This window comes from Cynoglossus semilaevis, chromosome 20 (genome assembly GCF_000523025.1).
Source record: "Cynoglossus semilaevis isolate Cse_v1.0 chromosome 20, Cse_v1.0, whole genome shotgun sequence".
In the NCBI taxonomy this organism is placed as follows: domain Eukaryota; kingdom Metazoa; phylum Chordata; class Actinopteri; order Pleuronectiformes; family Cynoglossidae; genus Cynoglossus; species Cynoglossus semilaevis.
This window is the reverse complement of record NC_024326.1, coordinates 7,393,470-7,412,139: the sequence shown is the minus strand read 5'-3', so window position 1 is coordinate 7,412,139 and position 18,670 is coordinate 7,393,470. Positions and strand designations below refer to the sequence as shown.

General features: G+C 41.7%; 1 protein-coding gene across 2 annotated transcripts in view; it reads right to left on the bottom strand.

Moving 5' to 3' along the window:
* The window catches only part of agap3 (ArfGAP with GTPase domain, ankyrin repeat and PH domain 3), a 108,897-nt gene that overhangs the window by 8,452 nt on the left and 81,775 nt on the right, over nucleotides 1-18,670 (bottom strand). For both annotated transcript variants that reach the window (XM_008334357.3, XM_025052571.1), the window contains exons 13-16: nucleotides 13,828-13,983; nucleotides 5,733-5,887; nucleotides 5,169-5,259; nucleotides 4,722-4,944 (exon numbers count right to left, since the gene is read on the bottom strand). In XM_008334357.3, the coding sequence (XP_008332579.1) occupies nucleotides 4,722-4,944; nucleotides 5,169-5,259; nucleotides 5,733-5,887; nucleotides 13,828-13,983 (625 nt within the window). The remainder of the gene's footprint in view (nucleotides 1-4,721; nucleotides 4,945-5,168; nucleotides 5,260-5,732; nucleotides 5,888-13,827; nucleotides 13,984-18,670) is intronic.

The window sequence follows — 18,670 nt, the reverse complement described above, 5'->3', positions numbered from 1 at the left end:
AATAGATGAAGAGGGGGCGCGGAGGGGAACGACAGATGGAAAAAGAGAACACAACGGGGAAAGAAAGATGGGCCCCAAAGCATCAAAGGTTGCTAAGGGCCAGAAATGAAGGAGCAACACAGTAAACGCTGCAGCATGAAAAGTACTAAGTAAGATCCCCCATGGTCCAGCGGGTACAGTGTTGACATGGAGTGGTCTGCCCTGAGAAACAGTACTGTGGAAGAATCGATATAAATATTTTCACAGTCAGGACAGATGCCACTTCTCTTGGTTCCAGACGCCCCAGAACAGAGCAGAGAACAAGCTCTTCAGAGCAGCTGGTGGGAGAGAAGTTGAATATATTGTGACATTAATGAGGTTGTCAGAGTCCTCATGATGGAGTGGACCTGTTTTGTGCCAGCAAACCTAATATCTTTAAATGCTCATGCTGTTAACCCTTGCTGAACCCCTGCCTCACACACAAAGCTGAGGGGACAACCGCACACGCCCTGCTTGTGTCTGCGGCCCGCTTCGCACAGACCGACACAGTTGTGTTTCCTAGTTACACTAAGACGCTTAGCTTGTTTTTAATGTCTCATACCAGTTGTGTTTCCTAGTTACACTAAGACACTTGTTTTTCATGTCTCATACGTGGATAAGACATTCTGTAATAACCCTAATAAAACTTAAATATATTTCTTCTTTCTAACATTAGAGGTGCCTGAACGTTTTTCATGATGGGCTGAATTCAGGAATAGAGACATACTAGAAGCCACCATCTGCTACGGCAAAGACTGCAAGAACTGTTGCCAGACGTCACCAGTCCGCACCAGCTGAGGACTGATGTCTTTTAATCTTTTCGTGTGTGAGGGAAACAGAGCTGACTTCCGTCCCAGTCAATCAAACACGATCATTTTTTGGGCTAAAACTCGGCTCAATCTGAACTGAATACCGAACCAGCTGGCATGTTTGTTTACCCTTGAAACTGTCTGCCTTGCAAGAGTTTGCATAAGACTTGATGTGTTTGGTTGCCTGTAGTTGGTTTGACAATCATGTAGTGAATCCTCATGAGGACATGTGTGTGTGATCCCAAGTCTTTCAGTTGCATACGTAAAACTGTTGAAAGAGGCTGGGAAAGCTGTGCAGTGTGTCCTCAGCTCAAATGTAATGCATGACAACACACCCCACATGTTGAAGGAAGGGTGAGTGCAAAACACTCCATTTACACTTTAAACCTGAACGATTTCTGGAGATTTAGAATCCAGAAGCAGAAGGGACTCAATAATTATAACAACACAGTTACAGTAGATACTGTGGAAAGACCAGAGAGGGTCAGAAAATGAAAAAAAAAATCAGCAAAAGGAAGAAGAAATGGTGCCACAAATAAATGCAACTCGGTTCAATCTTTTTAGTCAAACAGTGCCAGAAGAAGAGCAGGAAGTCGGCTTCGGCCCAAACAACATATTCTGTTTGATTTGCTCCAGAATGATGATATAAATTCCCTTGCAACATTGTTAAGAGACCAAAAATAATCTGCTGGCAGGCAACAGATTTTATTCTTTAATGAAGAAGCTTTGAACCAGTGCCACAGTCAGCCCCCAGGCCAGACTTTGGACATATCTGCTCTCCATCTACTTGGCTGTGAAACCTGGTGACATGTGAGCAATTAAAGATTAGGCTACTGATTCTCTCACACTGGGCTAATTACTGACCTGTGGGTTTCATTTAGAGAGAGAGAGAGAGCCACAGAGAAAGTGAGTGAGAGGGGAGGGACATGGGAAGACTGAGTCATTAATTTGTCTTAATTAATTAATTACTCTCCCTCCACTAGGCCTCCTGGCAAGGCCAGCTATTCTAAAAGCTCTGCTGAGACTTAGCATCTGAGAACTCCTGACCTGTGAGTGGTCAGACAGAGATCACAGACCAGTGTCGAACAGAAACCTTTAACTGGATTCTGATAATATAAGTGCAACGAACACGTCGGGACGCGTCAACCCAGACTCCAGTGCCAGGGCAGAAGGGGTTAAAAGAGGCAGTGGGGACAAGTTTAGAGAGGTTAGCGATGTGATTCATTTTTATTACCACGCAGCCCCTGCAGGCGGCAGGAGTGGCAAATTATTTCTGAAACAAAGTGGAGGGCCCTCATCAGAGCTATTACCTGCCTGTGGCCAAGGGCGGCGTGCAGCCTACAGAGGGTGACAGTGAGAGGGCCGAGTCAGTGAGGGATAGCCGTCCACATCCGTCCACGCTCCAGGACATCTCCCCCAAATGAGTAGTGCTGTCTGTGTGTGTCTCTGTGTGTGTGTGTGGGAGTGTGATTGCGGTAAAGTTGTTCTGGCTCCTTCCCACAGTATCAGTCAAAATAGTTTGTGGTGTTTTCTAACAGTAACACGCCAAGCAATTAGAGGTAACGTGTAAAACACAATGAGTCCCCAGTGCTAATTAAAGAAGCAGCATCCCTCTGATATGCTGACTGCAGACTGACTGCAGTCACAATGCACAGCTTTTTATAAATCCACTATCAAAGGTTAAACTGTAGCACAGACACAGAAGTCTGATTGATTAGATACTGGATCCTTGCAGCTCGCAGCTCTCTCCCCTTTCCTGTAGCGGGTGCTATAAACACTCCTAATTGTGTTGTGTTTTTTAGGTCTTGTAACCTGGTCACAACATTTTACACAAGTAAGACATCTAAGTAGAGATTGTCTGTCAGGTATCAGACACAAATGTAAGACACATTAGACGGCAGTAATTGACAACATCACAGGCTGAGGTGCTTACTGGATGTATATGGTGCTGAGCTGTGGGGCTGTACACCTCACAAACCTGGCAACAACACTTATTTTACGGCCTGCGTTGACATGTAATCCACATAATTGACACCACTACACCTACATTCTTGAACACAATTTTTAAGGATAAATTAATTGACGTTCTCTTATTACCTTTTTTTTTTTTACAAATCTGATTTTGGTCTGCTTGGTCGGCTTTATTGCCATTTGCTAATGAGTACAAAAAATATATAATTTCTTTACTTTTCAATGGAATAATCAAATTTTAAAATGATATATTCATGCCTTAAATAAATAAATTTCTTAAAATGCAACACAGTGAAAATGTAAGAGTGCATTTTTCCTGTGCTGTATGTATACATGCAAGAGTATGAGGATGTTTCCAATTTAAATGTCTGCAATCAGACTGACGTACAGCAGTAATTTCACTCTGGCTGCACGAACCTGCAGATAACAAATCTATATCCTGTATTGTGTTCTTTCGATGCTGAATATCATAAGCTAAACCAATCTTGTGGACGAATGACTTCAAGTTAAATCTCAAAGATGCAAAAAGGGGTAAAACAAGTCTTGCGGGAGACATTCAATCAGACCTAGAGCTGATATTCAGGTACTTACTGAATCGTTTAGATTAGGTGTCACTAATGTTTAGTGGGAGTCGGGAGCCATACACTGGCTGCCTGGGTGCCATCACAATGCTGCGTCAAGCTTTTCACACAATTAAAATCCTCTCATATGTGCATATGTTCATAAGAACCCAATCCAGAAATAAAGAGAAGATTCATTGTGTCGAAAGAAAAGACAAAAAAAAAAATTCTATTAAGTTGATCTTAATCCATCATTCAAGAAATGATTTGCTACGTTTTACCCACCAGGCTACAATTTTCCCTCAGCTCCAAAATCAGCAGCGTCTCTGTAACCGGTGGCCGTGTGTGATTTTAACAAATGCTTGTTTCTGTTGGAGGATTAGTTATGCCGCAAATGAGATTTATTGTTTGACAGTGAAAACTAATGGAGATGCCGCTGCGGGACAAGATCGGATTTTTAAGACAATGAAGAACCTTCCCGCTGGAGGCGACACAGGACTGACAGCGGCAGGGAGAGGAATCAACATCAATAATCTTTCATCAAGTCCACGGTGGAGCGCTTTAGCACAGATACCATTCAATAAATAACTGTAGGCCATCATTCAGCACTGAAGTGGCCAAAAAGTGGAGGAGGGATTATGGAGAAGTGCTCAGGTTCACACACTTAAAACTGAATATATGAGCGGAAGTCTTAGAGTAGTAGGACAGATGCAATAGTTTCAAATGGGTCTAATTTATTAACTAAAACACGTCAAAGAGCTCTGAGAAGATTTATCTTTAGACCCTGTGGCCTCAGCTGTGATAGTAAAGGGAAACCAGCTCTGTCCTGTTCTTTATATGTATCTTTTCTCACCAAAGTAACAGAGCTGTGGTGTTAGAGGTGTCTGATGCCAGCAGCGAGAGCCTGAAGCTGCTCTGTGCCGTGACAGACAGAGTGATGACCCGACCATGTTTGATGGATATGTGACAGGGCGGCTGCAGGGCCCGAGGGCCCGGCTCTTGAGGTGGGGTTTAGCCATAATGGTGTGTTTAATTACCTGCACAGCCACACAGCAGGTCATTAGTCAGACTGGGACACAAGGTCTCACCTGTCAACAGGAGATAAACAATCCTCCTACGAGATGTGGGTTAGGGCAGTAGGTGCATGGACTGAGGTGTGTGTGAAGGTGTAATGTTCTTTTTAAAATTTTGAAAATTCTTCCAATGAGATTTTCCCAAGAATTCCATAATGAAACAATACTGCAAAATTAAAACTGCTTATGGAAATGTTTAGACTAAGACAGAAGATATTTTTTTCAACTGATCGAACAACTCTTTGACATCAAAACTTGATTTAGTTTTTATCCATAGTAAGGCGTCTCACCTGGTGCTGTCGCTGCCTGGCTTGGTGTAGTTTTCCAATGCTCCCTCCCACACGCTGTTGGCCATTGCATTTCCTATGGCGGTCATCACCATGCTGAGCTCCACTGGCCAGTCGTCCAGGTCCAGGGAGCGCACACGGGACAGATGGGTTCCTAGGTTTCTGTGGATGCCTGAGCATTCGATGCACATCAAGGCACCCAGGTTCAAACTGGCCCAGTCTGGGTCTGAACGGAGATGAGCACAAAATATTAAGTAAAGAAAAAAGGTACATAACAGCATACATTTGATTAGAATGCAGAAAAAATAGTGATAAGATACTTTTATATAATCTAAAATAGAATGCATAATTATAACATTTAAAACCATACTGCTTGACACTTCTTATAGAACATCTTTATTAAACAATACTTTTTTTCACCCAGAAACCCAGTTTTAAATTGGTACTCACTGGGTGCATCACAGTCCACACAGAAGCTGTTTCCTCTCACGTTTCGTATGGACTGAATGGCCATTGCATCACTCTGGCTCCCTAACCGAGACTGTGAAGTGGGAACAAGGGAAAGAACAAATCAGTGGGAACGTTCACTTCAAGAGCAAAGAAAAGGGAAACAACTACAGATGGACTCAAATCAGAGACAAGCAGGGATAAGAGGAAGGAGGTGAGGAAGGACACGTAAGAAAAAGAGTGAGGCAGAAGAAATATGAACATGAAAATGAGGCCGTGTCTCCCCAGAATGCTGACACAAGCCGTGTTCTATCTGATGCCTGTCACTTCTAATAAGAGATCCCCCACACCATGGTGCACCTGTCTGACAGCCTAGAGGCCGAGGCGAGATGTAGAGGAGGGAGGGGCACAAGGAAGGTCGGAGAGTGAGAAAAAACAGAGGGATGAAAATGAAACAGCCGGCTCACGGAACCATGACGCTGCTAAATCAGGAAATGAGGAAAATCACAGACATTTTTTTCCTCCATTTTTGTTCTTAGTCTCCAACCGTCTCACGACTTGGTTCACCTTGTTTTTGATGCTCTCACAGGACTGCAGGCTGGCAAAGATCTGGCTCTCGATGGCTTGGACCCAGAGTTCCCTCTCCTCATATGTGGAAGCTTCAAAGTTCCAGGTCTGACTGGTCAAAGAGACAATGATGAACTCAAAGGAGTCCTCTTGTTCTAAAGAAGAAAAAAAATGAAAATAATGGTGTAAAATATACATCAAATATATAGTATTACCAGGCAACAAAAATGTTCACCCTTGTTTATCTCGGTTTGTTAGATCACATATAACCTTCAGATTAGTCAACCAGTGAGAAAAAAGTAATGGAGAAATAATCGTTATACAATTGTAATGTAAATGTAATGAAATAAAGTTAAACACTGTATCATCATAAGTAAACACCATAAAACACAATAAATGTAAACTGGTAGATGAATATATATATATATAAATATAAAAATATACAATATATATATACATACATTGTGATTAAACCAGTTTTGATGACAGTGAATCAGCAGTGTGTTCCAACACTCACTACTCTGCGTTTAACTAATACTTGTGAAAATATCACCTGTCGTCTTAAAGCAAGAGGCGCGACACAACATATGTTCTAACACATGCTGCTCATGAGCGATTCATTAAGTCTGTACTGTACAACGAGATGGTGTAACGTCTCTGGTTTATGCACATGCTTGAGCTCGTAGCCAAATGATTTGTAATTACCTAATTATGTCTATGCAAATAGTCATCTCATTTGCATAAGGCATGTTCTGAGGACGGGAGGGGACGAGACACATGGGGGAGGATGATTCCATGTGGAGTCATTTGCAGCATTTCCTTGAAATAGCTGCTGATAATGTTCTGAGTTAATTATCAACAGGATCAACATCAGTTATCACTGTATGGACAGAAGGTTTTTTAGCCATGGCCAAAAACAATTCAGTTCTTCTCAGATGCCTTGCCAAAGGATGGTGACCTGAGACAGTAGACAGCACACCTCTGCCCTTAAAGGACAGGTGCCTGATGGACGCCACTAATGTAGCAGTCCTTGTGCAGCAGTGGAGGGTGAGCTCTTCAGGGGAAAAGCAATAATCCAATTAGCTCGACACTGACTTCAATTATCTGATTTACTTTGTGAAATTGACTACAGGTCACAGAAAATCAATAAAGACTCTGGAGCCTCTTTATTTAGACTTGCAGTGGCAAAAAGTCTCTTTCTGTGAAACAACCAGCACAGATTGAAACATGAAATCCTTAATGTGATTAAATGCATCCCAAATTAAAGCAAAACCTGAATGAAGAATGGAAACGTATGGGATGAGGGGACATATGTGGGGGTACAAAAAAGTGTGCGTCAGTTCTGTGGAGCTTTCGTATCTTCAGGTGTGTGTGTGTGTGTGTGTGTGTATGCGCATTTCATTAGAATTTGTGGTTCCCGCACTAAAATGTTGTGTTTTCATCTTTTAAAAAAAACCCGAACAAAGCTAATTATTCTGTTGGCTGCCCAGGCAATAAATTGGAGGCATTAAAACACTTTCATTATGGAGATTAAAAAAGCAACGGATGGCTGGCTTTTTAAACTGATGAGCATACGAGGGAAAACAAATCTAATTCTCCGTGCACAGTAATGCGCACGAGACACAGTGGCCACACTAAAGAGAAAGACGGCCGAGTGCAGCGGGGGTGTTTATGCCAGATGCAGGTTTTGCCATTACCCACAGTCCCCACTACACTCATATTACTTTAAATGCCCTCCACTGAGGCGACTTAGCTCCGGAAGCTAAAGTAGCACAGCACTGTGCAGGCATGTAGCTGAGGTCACAGAGCTGATCTCACCGACCGTAAATCTGATGGTGAACAGTGTGTCAAAGGTACCAGAGCTATCTAACAGGTACCTGCCATGATGAGCTAGTATAAGGGCCATCAGAGCTTATGTTATTACTCAGTGGCTGCAGTTAGAACGTGGCCAGCGGAGGAACGATCACCTCGTCACATTAACATGAGCATTAACCTCCCGACCATATCTGTCTACCGGCCTACAATCAACAAGTTCCTGGCAATTAGAAATAAATTAACGGAGCTGTGCCAGTGGGCGGACAAGGAAGCACACAATTTAAAGGCAACCGGGAACAAACTGTGAAAAATGGGTGAAATATGATTTTACTTAATTAACGTGGCATAATAAAAAGGAAATTAGAGTGTAATGGCCGGCAAGGAGCGTAGAGGAAGAAATAAATGAAGAAAAAAAAGAAAACCTCATCGGCCATCGTTATTGAAAGGCGCTCAGTTACAGATGTTGCTCATCGGATACATAATGGCCTCTGGCAGCAACAAAACATCATTTTGTTAAACATTTCACTTAAATAACATAAATAACAACTTCCAGATGCAAAAAATGATTCTTGATGAGTAACATTCAGGGGTTGCAATAAAATTAGATTTAACTGGTAGAGTGGGGTCTTTCTAAAGTCTAGACCCTTTATAAGAAATGGATGGAGTCATCTGGATAGCATGTTGATGACCCTCCAGAGAAAGCATCACTAGTTTCCATAGTAACTCTGTATGAAGCTACCTTTAAGTCTTTGTGACTTTAGACATTTTCCAGACTGTAATTCATGGTAATTGTTCTTATTTTGATTAGATTTTGTCAATGACTCATGTGATATTTAAATCAGTATTAGTACAATTTATTCTATACTGTTTTGGTGCACTTTTGTCTTGAAAAGTCACTTTTTTAGGGTACCTAAAGTATTTCCAATACTTCTTGTCAATCAGTCAGATTTACACATTTTGTAGTTTTGCTTTAATAGTTTGTGTTTTTGACTATGCCTTTGTATCACAGATTATAAAGCAGCCGTAGTCTGTACTACAGTGAAACAAAGAGCTGAGTGTTCTTTCTTTCTTCTGTCGGACAATACTTTACTTTTTTCGCCCATTGAATGAACATTAAAAATGATTGTCATCCAAGGACTCATGCAGTTTAAATGCTCTTGTTGATCTGCTCTATATCACACAGGTCCAGTATGTGTTTGACCCAAAAAAAAAAGTATACAGAGAAGAAGTTGACCTGAGGACAGTGATCCTTCATTCCCTGTCCTTCTAGGTGTTGCAGATGTACCACTGAGGACCCGTGGACCAGATTATCACCTGGGGGGTTTGGTGCTGAGCCCAGCTGGACTGTCTACACAACAGGCTGCAGCACAGCATCTATTTTGTCTAAGCCCTTTAAAAAAGAGCTCCGGAGACCAGTGTGACAATCACTGAGAAGGACTTAGCAAACACCGCTCAGCCTGAAGGACGGGCTTTTCTTTGAAATTCATTTGTGCAACCACTTGGCTAAAGTTACGACGAGGAGCGGAGGTGCACGAGGTGAGCGGTCGCTGTGGTGTGTGGGATGTGTTTTTGTTGTGTCGTGTGCATGCATCAGGCAGTCACTTAAAGAAGTGCTCGCCGTTCCCGTGAATTAACGAGCAGTTGGGAAGAACAGGCCAAGGCGGTGCCATCTGTAAATGTCACAGGCACTGCTTGCTCATTTTACACATCATTAAAGCCAATATTCCTAACCTGTATCAGAGCAATCAGGAGCAGGCCATTACTGCGACAGGGGCCCCGGGGGAACCACGACCAAACTCAGATAGAAGAGAGAGAGAGAGCGCGCGAGAGAGAGAGAGAGATAGAGCACACTCTTTATCTATCTGACACACACACACAAGTGAAACACTTTACAGGCTCACGTACATGCTCAAACAAACAAGGAGCGCACCTCCAACAATAAACAAACACATGAAATCAACTGCGGCACCACTACTCTAATAGCTAGTGCACTTAACAACAGAGCAGAATGAAAACAGTGCCAATTATACATGTATCTGTGGGCAGTGTGTATAGAGCCCAAATGAGAATCTTGTTATTTCTCTCCCTCCATACTGTGGCGCTTACAAAGCTAAGCCATTACAAGAGTGGAGGCTCCAGGGACAGCTTTCGGAAATGAGAGCGAGTCGGGGAGTGACAAAACAAAGTATTGAGATAAACACCCACCATTAGCACAGGCAGTTAAACCTCCATTTCCTAATCCTCAGCTGGACTCCAGAGGATATTAACCCTTAGTTTACTAAGGTACAGGACAAGAGGAGAGCGGATTGAGTTGGACTCTCAATGCAAACTTAACGTGATTTTTGATCAGGGGAATAATCAATTTGGAAATGAGTCAAAGATCAGGATTATGGTGGATTAAAACTGTGGAGGACTTTGGAAAACTGACGATGACTGATCCAAAAAGTTTCACTCGCACTAACTTAATATTACCATAACTGATAGAGTGATTGATAACTCTTCACAGTGGGCTCACTTTATGCTTTACTCTATTAAACACAATTCATTTTAAAGTTACCAGCCTAAATCAATTCAATATATTCCAGAAAATCTGTAACTCATATTTCTATTTACTGTATATATAGCTATATACCCTTTGGTTAGTAAACCAAACCAAAAATTGATAAAAAAAAAACAACCTTTAACAGCACTCTGATCATCACCTGTGCATTTTTGCTGACTTCTTTCAATTGTCTGTCTATGATGTCTATTTCTCGACCACAGATGATGTTTTAAGGTAAGGCTGGATCAGTGACAGGTGTAGTATTTTATATTTAGGCAACCTAATATTGTTCTGACTAGTTTATTAAACATTCTGGTCGGAGCTGCTTGGCCTAAATGTCATATAAAAAAACTAAAAGCATAAGTGTGAAAAAATTGTTCTTTATCTGAAAAACATTCAGATAAAAAAGCATCAAACTGCCACTGCCTTCCAACTGATTGATCGAAATAAAATATCTTCATCCATTATTATCTAAAATATCTAAAGTACCAGGAAGGAGTATCTCTTCCAAACTTTGTCCCATCTCTGCGTCTCCCTCGGCTCAGAGTGGACAAGCTCCAGACGCCGTGAACAATGAGTATTTGATACACTTTCTTTAAAAAAGAAATACATTAATGATGCTCCCTGACAGTCTGCATTAATCAGAGGGGGCTCCCCCTGAACACAGCTCTTTATCGGCCATCGATTTTCCAGTGGGTTTTATGGCGAGCGACACACGGGGAGAGCTCGTCGCCGGGTGGCTGCTGGGAAACACATTACAGGGCTGTCAGTTGTCTCGCTGTGCATCCTGCATCATTCTTTAAGCACATGAGAAGTTCATTACAGCGCACACCTCTGACGGTGCATAGGATATTAGGGACCGTGTCCATTGTGCATATCCTTGATGGAATGGAAGCAATGAGAAACAAATTCTTGAACTATTTAAATCACAATAAAATACATGCTTAAAATAAACATTGGCTTCACGGTGATGTAGAAATATTAATATTATAATAATACAGTAGTCCTAAAGACTATAATGAATTTTCATGCAAAAAAGGTGACTTCAAACCAGGGCTTAATGTAGTTGGACCATAAAAATCCAAATAAACAAGTAGCTCAGCCAATTAAATAACAAATAATAATGGACTAATACCCCAAAGTCTGTGGTTTTGTTGGTGTTCATGTAAAAACCCACATCTGAATTTGTAAAAAATATCTTCATCCAGCCTATGACTGGAGGTTTTCCAAGTGCCGCGGTGCCACGTTTAGAAATAATGGTTCAACAGTTTCTTCAGGCTCCACATACATCCTGCACGTTTCATGTTGCCCACAATGATTCCTCACTCTAAGAAGCTCACACTGTTTTTGATTGATGATACTTCACATCAACTAAAATTCAATTTCAGCCTGCACTGCACACTTCTGATTGCCCCATAAATGAGACAAACTAATAGCAATTTATTCAAGGATCTCAACTCTGTCTCTACCTCCCTCTCTGCCCCCCACCCCCCCCCCCCCCCGTCTGTTCTTTCAGCGGGAGACTCACACATCCCAGACATGGGTGAAACCAATATTTAAGTGATACGTCTGTATTCCAGAGCATTCAGCGGAAACAGACAAGTTGATGCTAATAGAAAACCTCACAGACAACGCCGAGAAAGACAGAAAATCAGGTGCGTGTTTCTATAATGTTGGAAACATTTATAATCTGTACCATAAAAGGTTGATTATTCAGGAGCTTCCTGCACATCAACGCCAGGTTTAATCTGATTATTTCAAATGAGGGACAGTCGTCACAGATATAACGAGTGTCACCAGTAAAGGGCTTCAGAAAGAAAATAGTAATGTTATATGTAGAATATTTAGGAAGTTCCTAAATTAATGAAAAGAACACACGAACTGCCCCTTTACAATAAAATATATGCATGATGTGCTGAAGTAATGTTGGCAACACTTAAGACATCTGACCTGTTTTTATAGATTTACTTAAGTTGAGACCTTGAATAACAGACAAACTTGAACCAGCACACTGAGCTCATGGACCAAGAGCAATCAAAGTGCATTTACAGCACCCTCTGCAGGGTGGGAGGAGGGAGCCACATGTTGTGAATTTACCAACAAGTAGTAAAAAAAGGCCGAGCATGAAAAGACTGAGACATCAGTGGAGTGCATGGTATATACATATGACCACATTATTATCAGATCATTAAGGATGGTGTGGTGGTTTGATTAGTGTTTTAATACTGATGTGGCCACAGTCGGTGCTTTCAGGCCTCGGCTCTTGATCTGTTCGTCCTTCTGCTCAGTCGGACATAACGCAGACTTTGCTCCGGGGACCAGGCAGTGTAGAGTCTGTTTAATGTCCGGTTCATCTGATTCGGACATTTGCATTCACAGCTAGCACTCCTCTGGGTAAAGTCTACAAAAGTTCAGGGTTGCGGTGCATGTCTGAAAGCAGCTTTTGTTTCCCAAGCAGCACACAGCCTCCATCTGGGTAACAAACCTCTGCTCCACCTCTCTGCCACTCACAGGACAGAACATATGCATTTAGAGTGGGAGGGGGGTGGGGGGGGTGTTGTCATCGCAGTGTTAGATTGATTTGATGACTCTTTTCTATGAATGTAAAGTTGCAAACAGTCCCATACAGTCTGTTACTGTCAGAGAAAGTCTTCCAAAGTTTACGGTTGACCATCGATGTAACACAGTAACATTTAGGGATGCAGTGCTGGCCCACTTATTTTAGCCTACTTATTCCCTGGCACTCATCTCAATAATGCTGATGATGTTCCCCTCGGAACAACAATGTGGTCAACAGACCCATTCAGACTTTAAAGAGCAGCTGTCAGAGAGCGTGATAAAAAAGGAATAATGATTATAAATGCTAGGCCCCATTTAGGAGGTGTCAATGCCATTGTTGTTGTTATCCAGCGTATCAATCTTCTTGATTGATCATCGGCCGGGTGACATCAGTTTTATGGCCTCTGAAATGCGTCTCAGTGTTTTCACAATGCCATCCAATTAGGGCACTCAATTCATCATTGGTTCAGAGAATCATTATTAATTGGTTGGAGAGCCGACTGCTTCTCCCCTGCTGAGAAGGGCAATGGCTCCTGGAGCTTTTCATGCCACGGTAAAAGAAATGTAGCTCTGTGGTAGAGTTCTGAGGGGTGGAGGGGCACAAAGAATAAAGAACGCACCTTAACATATAGCAGAAATATATTCAACCAAAATAAAAGATTTTTCTGTTGATGTAGCACTCTGGTTTGACATTGTCCGGATGCAAAATTTGGTAAAAGTTATTAGCATTTAACCTGCTATAATGTTGGTAAACATGTTCCCAAAAACGTTAGGGGTTTCAATTTTTTTTGTTTTAATAATTTTAAGTAGAACATGACATCTGCTTTGAAAATTTACAGTTGAAACTATTTTTCCATATTGTGAAAAAGCGTTTTCACTGTGTCCTGTTCCATCCCTGAGTTTGACAATTGTGCAACACCACAGAATCTAAAACTGTGTTTCTACGTGTGTGCAGTAGATCTGCAAATTATTGAAGATAATTTCAGAAAATGTGTATTTTACACCGATATATTTTTAGTTGCTACATTGCATTTATTTTGGACATGTTTCACCTGTGTTCTGTTTGATGTGTGGATGTTTTTTCCGTCAGTCGACTGTGTAACAAACAAATACTTCCCTTTTTTTTGCTTCAGAAGTTTTGGTCATTTCAATACTAGAGCTGTAGTGCCATTTTCGTACCTTCATTGCCTGCAGATAGGCCATCTGGCTTTGTGATGCCTGTGCTCTTTTTCCGTCTGTGTTTTTTGCGGTTGGCATGAGGCGAAGGAGGCGGCTCGAGTTTAGGACTGGTTGCACTGCCCACACTGGAACTTGCCGGATCACTCATTCCATTGGCTGAAAAGACACAAATAGAAAAATTCAATTATTTAAATGAACTGGATTTGACCATTTAAAAAAAAACTGTTAGAAAGGTGTAAAAAAACATTTGAAATTTACTGACAATCGTTATTAAAACTTTGTTCAAATCAGGAGCAGAGTGCAAGAGAGAAACTTTTCTTATACTGTGAGATGAAAACAGCTTGGACTGCTGCAAAAGTAAGTGTGTAAGTCCAGCTTTAGATGAAGGACAGGTACAGGGCTCACAGTGAACAAATGGTTACCTTGGTTAGCCTGCAGCAAAGCTCTCTATATGACTGTCTGGGAATGACAGGGGGGCTAAGAGCCGGCTTTGTTTCTTGTAAGTGATTTTATAAATGTGATATTAACCTGTGCTACGGTTGGGCAAAGGGACAGGAGGCATGGGATGATAGGAGGGTGTTGTCAGCTTGCCATCTTTCTGATTTCCTGACATTTGACATCACTTTCCCTTCTTTACCCCTCCGGATGCCATTATGAATCTGCGAGTGGGGACCCGGGGGCCTCAGGGAAGGAGGGAGGGAGGGCCAGTAGATGGGCCCCATATTGCTCTCCTCTTACCACCCTGTGTGGTGCTGGCAGCCTCCTCCATTGTCTCCCATCAAAAGCTCATTGTAGTGTAGCAAACTCCATTCATTTCCCTGTGCACCGTCCCAGCCCCAGGGGTTGAGTGCAGGAGGACAAGGGGCTCGGGGATTATTGCTGTTGTTGTTGCCAGTTGCACATGGTATAATGTGCGGCGCTGTGCCATTAGCCAGTGTACAACATTAGGCCTAATTCGGTCATTACCTTTAGGGAGATGGGGCTGTCTTAGTGGAGTAAGATGGGCTCAGCGGGGGACTGACGATGGTAACACGAGGAAAGAGGGAAGGAGCTTAGAGGGTTTGGGGACGCATTGTTTAAGCACGGGCAGAACATAAGACAAAACACCTGGGATGCACATTAGAAGTAATATTTTTAAACTCAAGCCCGGTCATAAAATAAAACTAAATTAAATGGCATTACTATAGACAAGAAGCAACAATAATAAAAATTCTAAAACATTTTTACGCAACTAATTGCCAGATGAATGCGTTAATGGAGAAGTTGGCTTAGAGAACTTAGAGTATGGTAACGGCTGACAAGCACCAATCAGAAAGCAGATGTGTACGACTGATAACTGGTGCAGACTCGAAACATTCTTGGAGATCTAAAAACAACAGCAGATAACAGGAGACGATGGAAACATCAGGTGCATTTTGAGCTCATTTTTTACTTTTGATGAAAGGTCTGACACCTGAAAGCACCGTCTGATTCATAATAATATGTTTTTGACTAGAAACAAGGAGAAAGTTAATTAAAGCACCCTCTAATCCATCGGATGCCACGAGGATAGACTTTAAATATCAATATTGTATTAACAAAATAGTGATGTGTGGTTTGAAAAAAATAGAATATCATTGATGTCATCACATTAATAAACATAACCGTGCTGTTCCTGCTGCACTACATACATCAGGCTCTCTGGTGATTTGAATGGCAGCACGCAGCCACACATGTAGCAGCTCTTAGTCGAGGCGTCTGTTTCAATTTCCCTTCTCTCTTACAACAGCCCCCCTGAGACGAGTCATTAGCTGGCTCAGACAGCTGGGGGCACAGAGGTCCTCAATGTGCCTCCCCTCCCTCCCCCTCCACACACACCTCCCCAACACTCTGCTTCCTCCTCCCTCTCCATCGTAGCGTCTGTCCTGCCAGTACAACTCCGTATGGTGGGTGGAAGACCTGAGCTCCAACCTGCTTCCAAAGTGACAGCCAGCATTTGTTTAATGTCGCTTGAGGTTAAAGGGGAGGGCGGCCCCTCGGGGGCCCCTGACCGTGTCATAAACACCTCTAATTATCAATTTGTGCCCCTAATGTTGTGGAAAATGACCTCGGCCTTGCTCGTCCTGTACCTGAGACGTAGACTCACTGATATATGACTCTTTGTTTAGCTTCAGAGATATAGTATGTGGAAATTCCCTCCAAAAGTAAACAAAGAAATAATCAAAAGGGAATCATCTAATTTATGTAGTTTAACTTTTTAAAAATATTACTTGAAAATAAATGTTTGTTGATAAATACATATGATAAGTACAGTGGCAGTGATGAATTTAAAGGCTTCAGAGCTGTCTTTACAGCTTAAGAGGCAAAACAATTAAAATTGCGGGACACAATTTCAAGATGAGAATATAATCCATAGGACGTGTCAAACTCAAGGCCCGTGGGCCACATTTTGCCCATCAGGTCATTTTAAGTGGCCCAGCAGTGCTTCAGTTGATGGACTAAATGCAATTGTCAAATTCTGTGCGTAACATATGCATGATGGGTAACTCATTATTTTTACTTCTCTAATTCCAATTCCAAAATCTATTTAAATGTAATGTAGGCATGAAATACATTTTTATACATCCTTTACCAGGATAATAGACCAGAGCTTTCAAACAAGCCCGCGAAGAATGCTTACACTTAAAGGCACCTGTAACGTAAAGGGTGTTAAACCTATATAAACCTAAGCTAAACACAAGTGAGAGAGGGTGAGAGAGAGAGAGAGAGATTATCAAAGCCCCTGATTCTTAGTGATTTTCTGTAATATCAGGTCTATTGCTTTTAAGTGGTTCTCAGCTCTAAGCTATGCGTGATTGCTCTGTTATTTCTTATGTTGAGAATTAAAAGTTGAAGCTGCCCTGACTCTACAAGCCAAGAATTTACTGTGGCGTTATTAGCTGGCCATTAGAGTGTATGAGTGCCATCAGGGCCGAGGCAGGTAATGAAGCACCATAGGATCACAAGACTCCTCGCCTCTCCACTGAGATCACCTGGGTAGCAGAGTAGGTATGAGCCTAACCTGTGATTACCGATACTCCCACTCTGGAGAAGACAGTTTGAACACGTTTAGGATGAAGGATGTGGGAAAGACAAAGAGGGGGCCGCTAAAAGCTTTCTGCCTTTGCCAACGCCAAACGGAGAATGAGGCAAAGGGGCGAAGGAGGGAGAGAATGGGGGATTGTTATTCAAGAGGCTCTGGGTGAGGAGCACTATGATTCCGCCAGGCCCCTTGACATGGCAGCCCTGCCTGTCCTCAATCAAACCAACAGCTGCAATTAATGGCAAAAATTAGAAACAATCACTGCCTCCCCTTATTATCCTCAATTAGAGCGTACTAATCAAGGCCTGATCGCGCTCTGCTGCTCTCTCCAAACTAAATGTCAAACTTCATTACAGCCTGACGTAGAAATCAAACGCCCCACATGCTATCACCCTCACATCGGGAGGCCAAGATGTAAAACACGGTTCCACAGGAAAAGGCTATCTGTGCATTAACTAACTGTGTCCTCATATGCAAACTCAAGTGGAGAAAAAGCACTTAACAGGCCTTACTGCAGAGCAGGAAAGAAGGAAAAGCAACAGACGCAAAGTCTTCAGGGAGTTCCTAAATATAAAATTATTACTTTTTATTATAAACTATTATTGTGTAATGATATTCAATGCGTTGGGGCTAAATATGAAGAAGGAAAATCTGTTATTATAGCAAGTCATTTGAACTACAAGTGTTCTTTGTCATGCAGCAAATTATTTAATGGATTGATTTTTTTTATCGTGTAATTTTTCAATATTTGATCTATGTCATTATTCAATTACTATCTATTTAAAGTTATACATTTTTGTCATTCTTCGACTTTGGTAAAGTGACATCACTCACACCATGACACAGACCTCTAATCATTTCCTCAGAAAGCCGTTGGAGCCTCATGCCTTTAATTCAGGTTTGAAGATTGAGGTGTATGAAGGAGAGCGGGATCTAAACAAGCATGTGGTGCATTAAGAATGGCTGCCCTTATGAATGCAAGCAATAGAGAAATTGGGCCGGGATTTAATCAAAAATCTGTGCTCAATATTCAAGAGACGTTAGTTCCCCTGCTTTTGCCAATAGGTTTACAAATGAGGACATTCTCTAAATAATATGGAAATGGTTACATGGCCGCGGTGCATTCATTCTCCCCCGAATCATCAATCTGCTGTTTTTGCTTCCGAGAAACACATTTTGTTTTAACCCGCAACCTTCACCAAGGATAATGGAGCGACTGGGCTCCTTTTAAAGTCAATTCAAATGGCAAAACATGAGGTGGCGTCAGACGGAACACCCTCCATTGATTATTGGATGCAGATCAGGATAAAAAAGATAAAAAGGTCGTGTTTCAATCCACTTCATGTTTTCTGATAGTTTGTCGAACTTTGTCAAAGTGTTTTCTTACATTCTTTTCTTGTTATATATTATATAAATTACTCAATTTTTTATCCAACAGCTGCCGTGGTGAGGTAGTTGAAATCCTCCCTCACGCCAGAAGGCTGTGGGTTCAACACCAGCTAGTCTTCAATATCTGAGGTTGAGCTTTGTTTAGAAGGTCATCCAGTGTTTTCATTAGAGAGGATGAAGAACATAATTCAGGTATAACTTTTAGCTAATTTGACTCCTCCAAGTTCCTTTATATTTAAATAAGGAAGTAGCATGATGATATTTAGATTAATAATAATAATAATTTGATGGATGGATGGATGGAATAATAATAATTTGATTTTATTTGACTGGATATTTGTTCATGGGTCTGTTGCTTGTTAAGCTTGTTAATTTAAAACATATATTGAAATT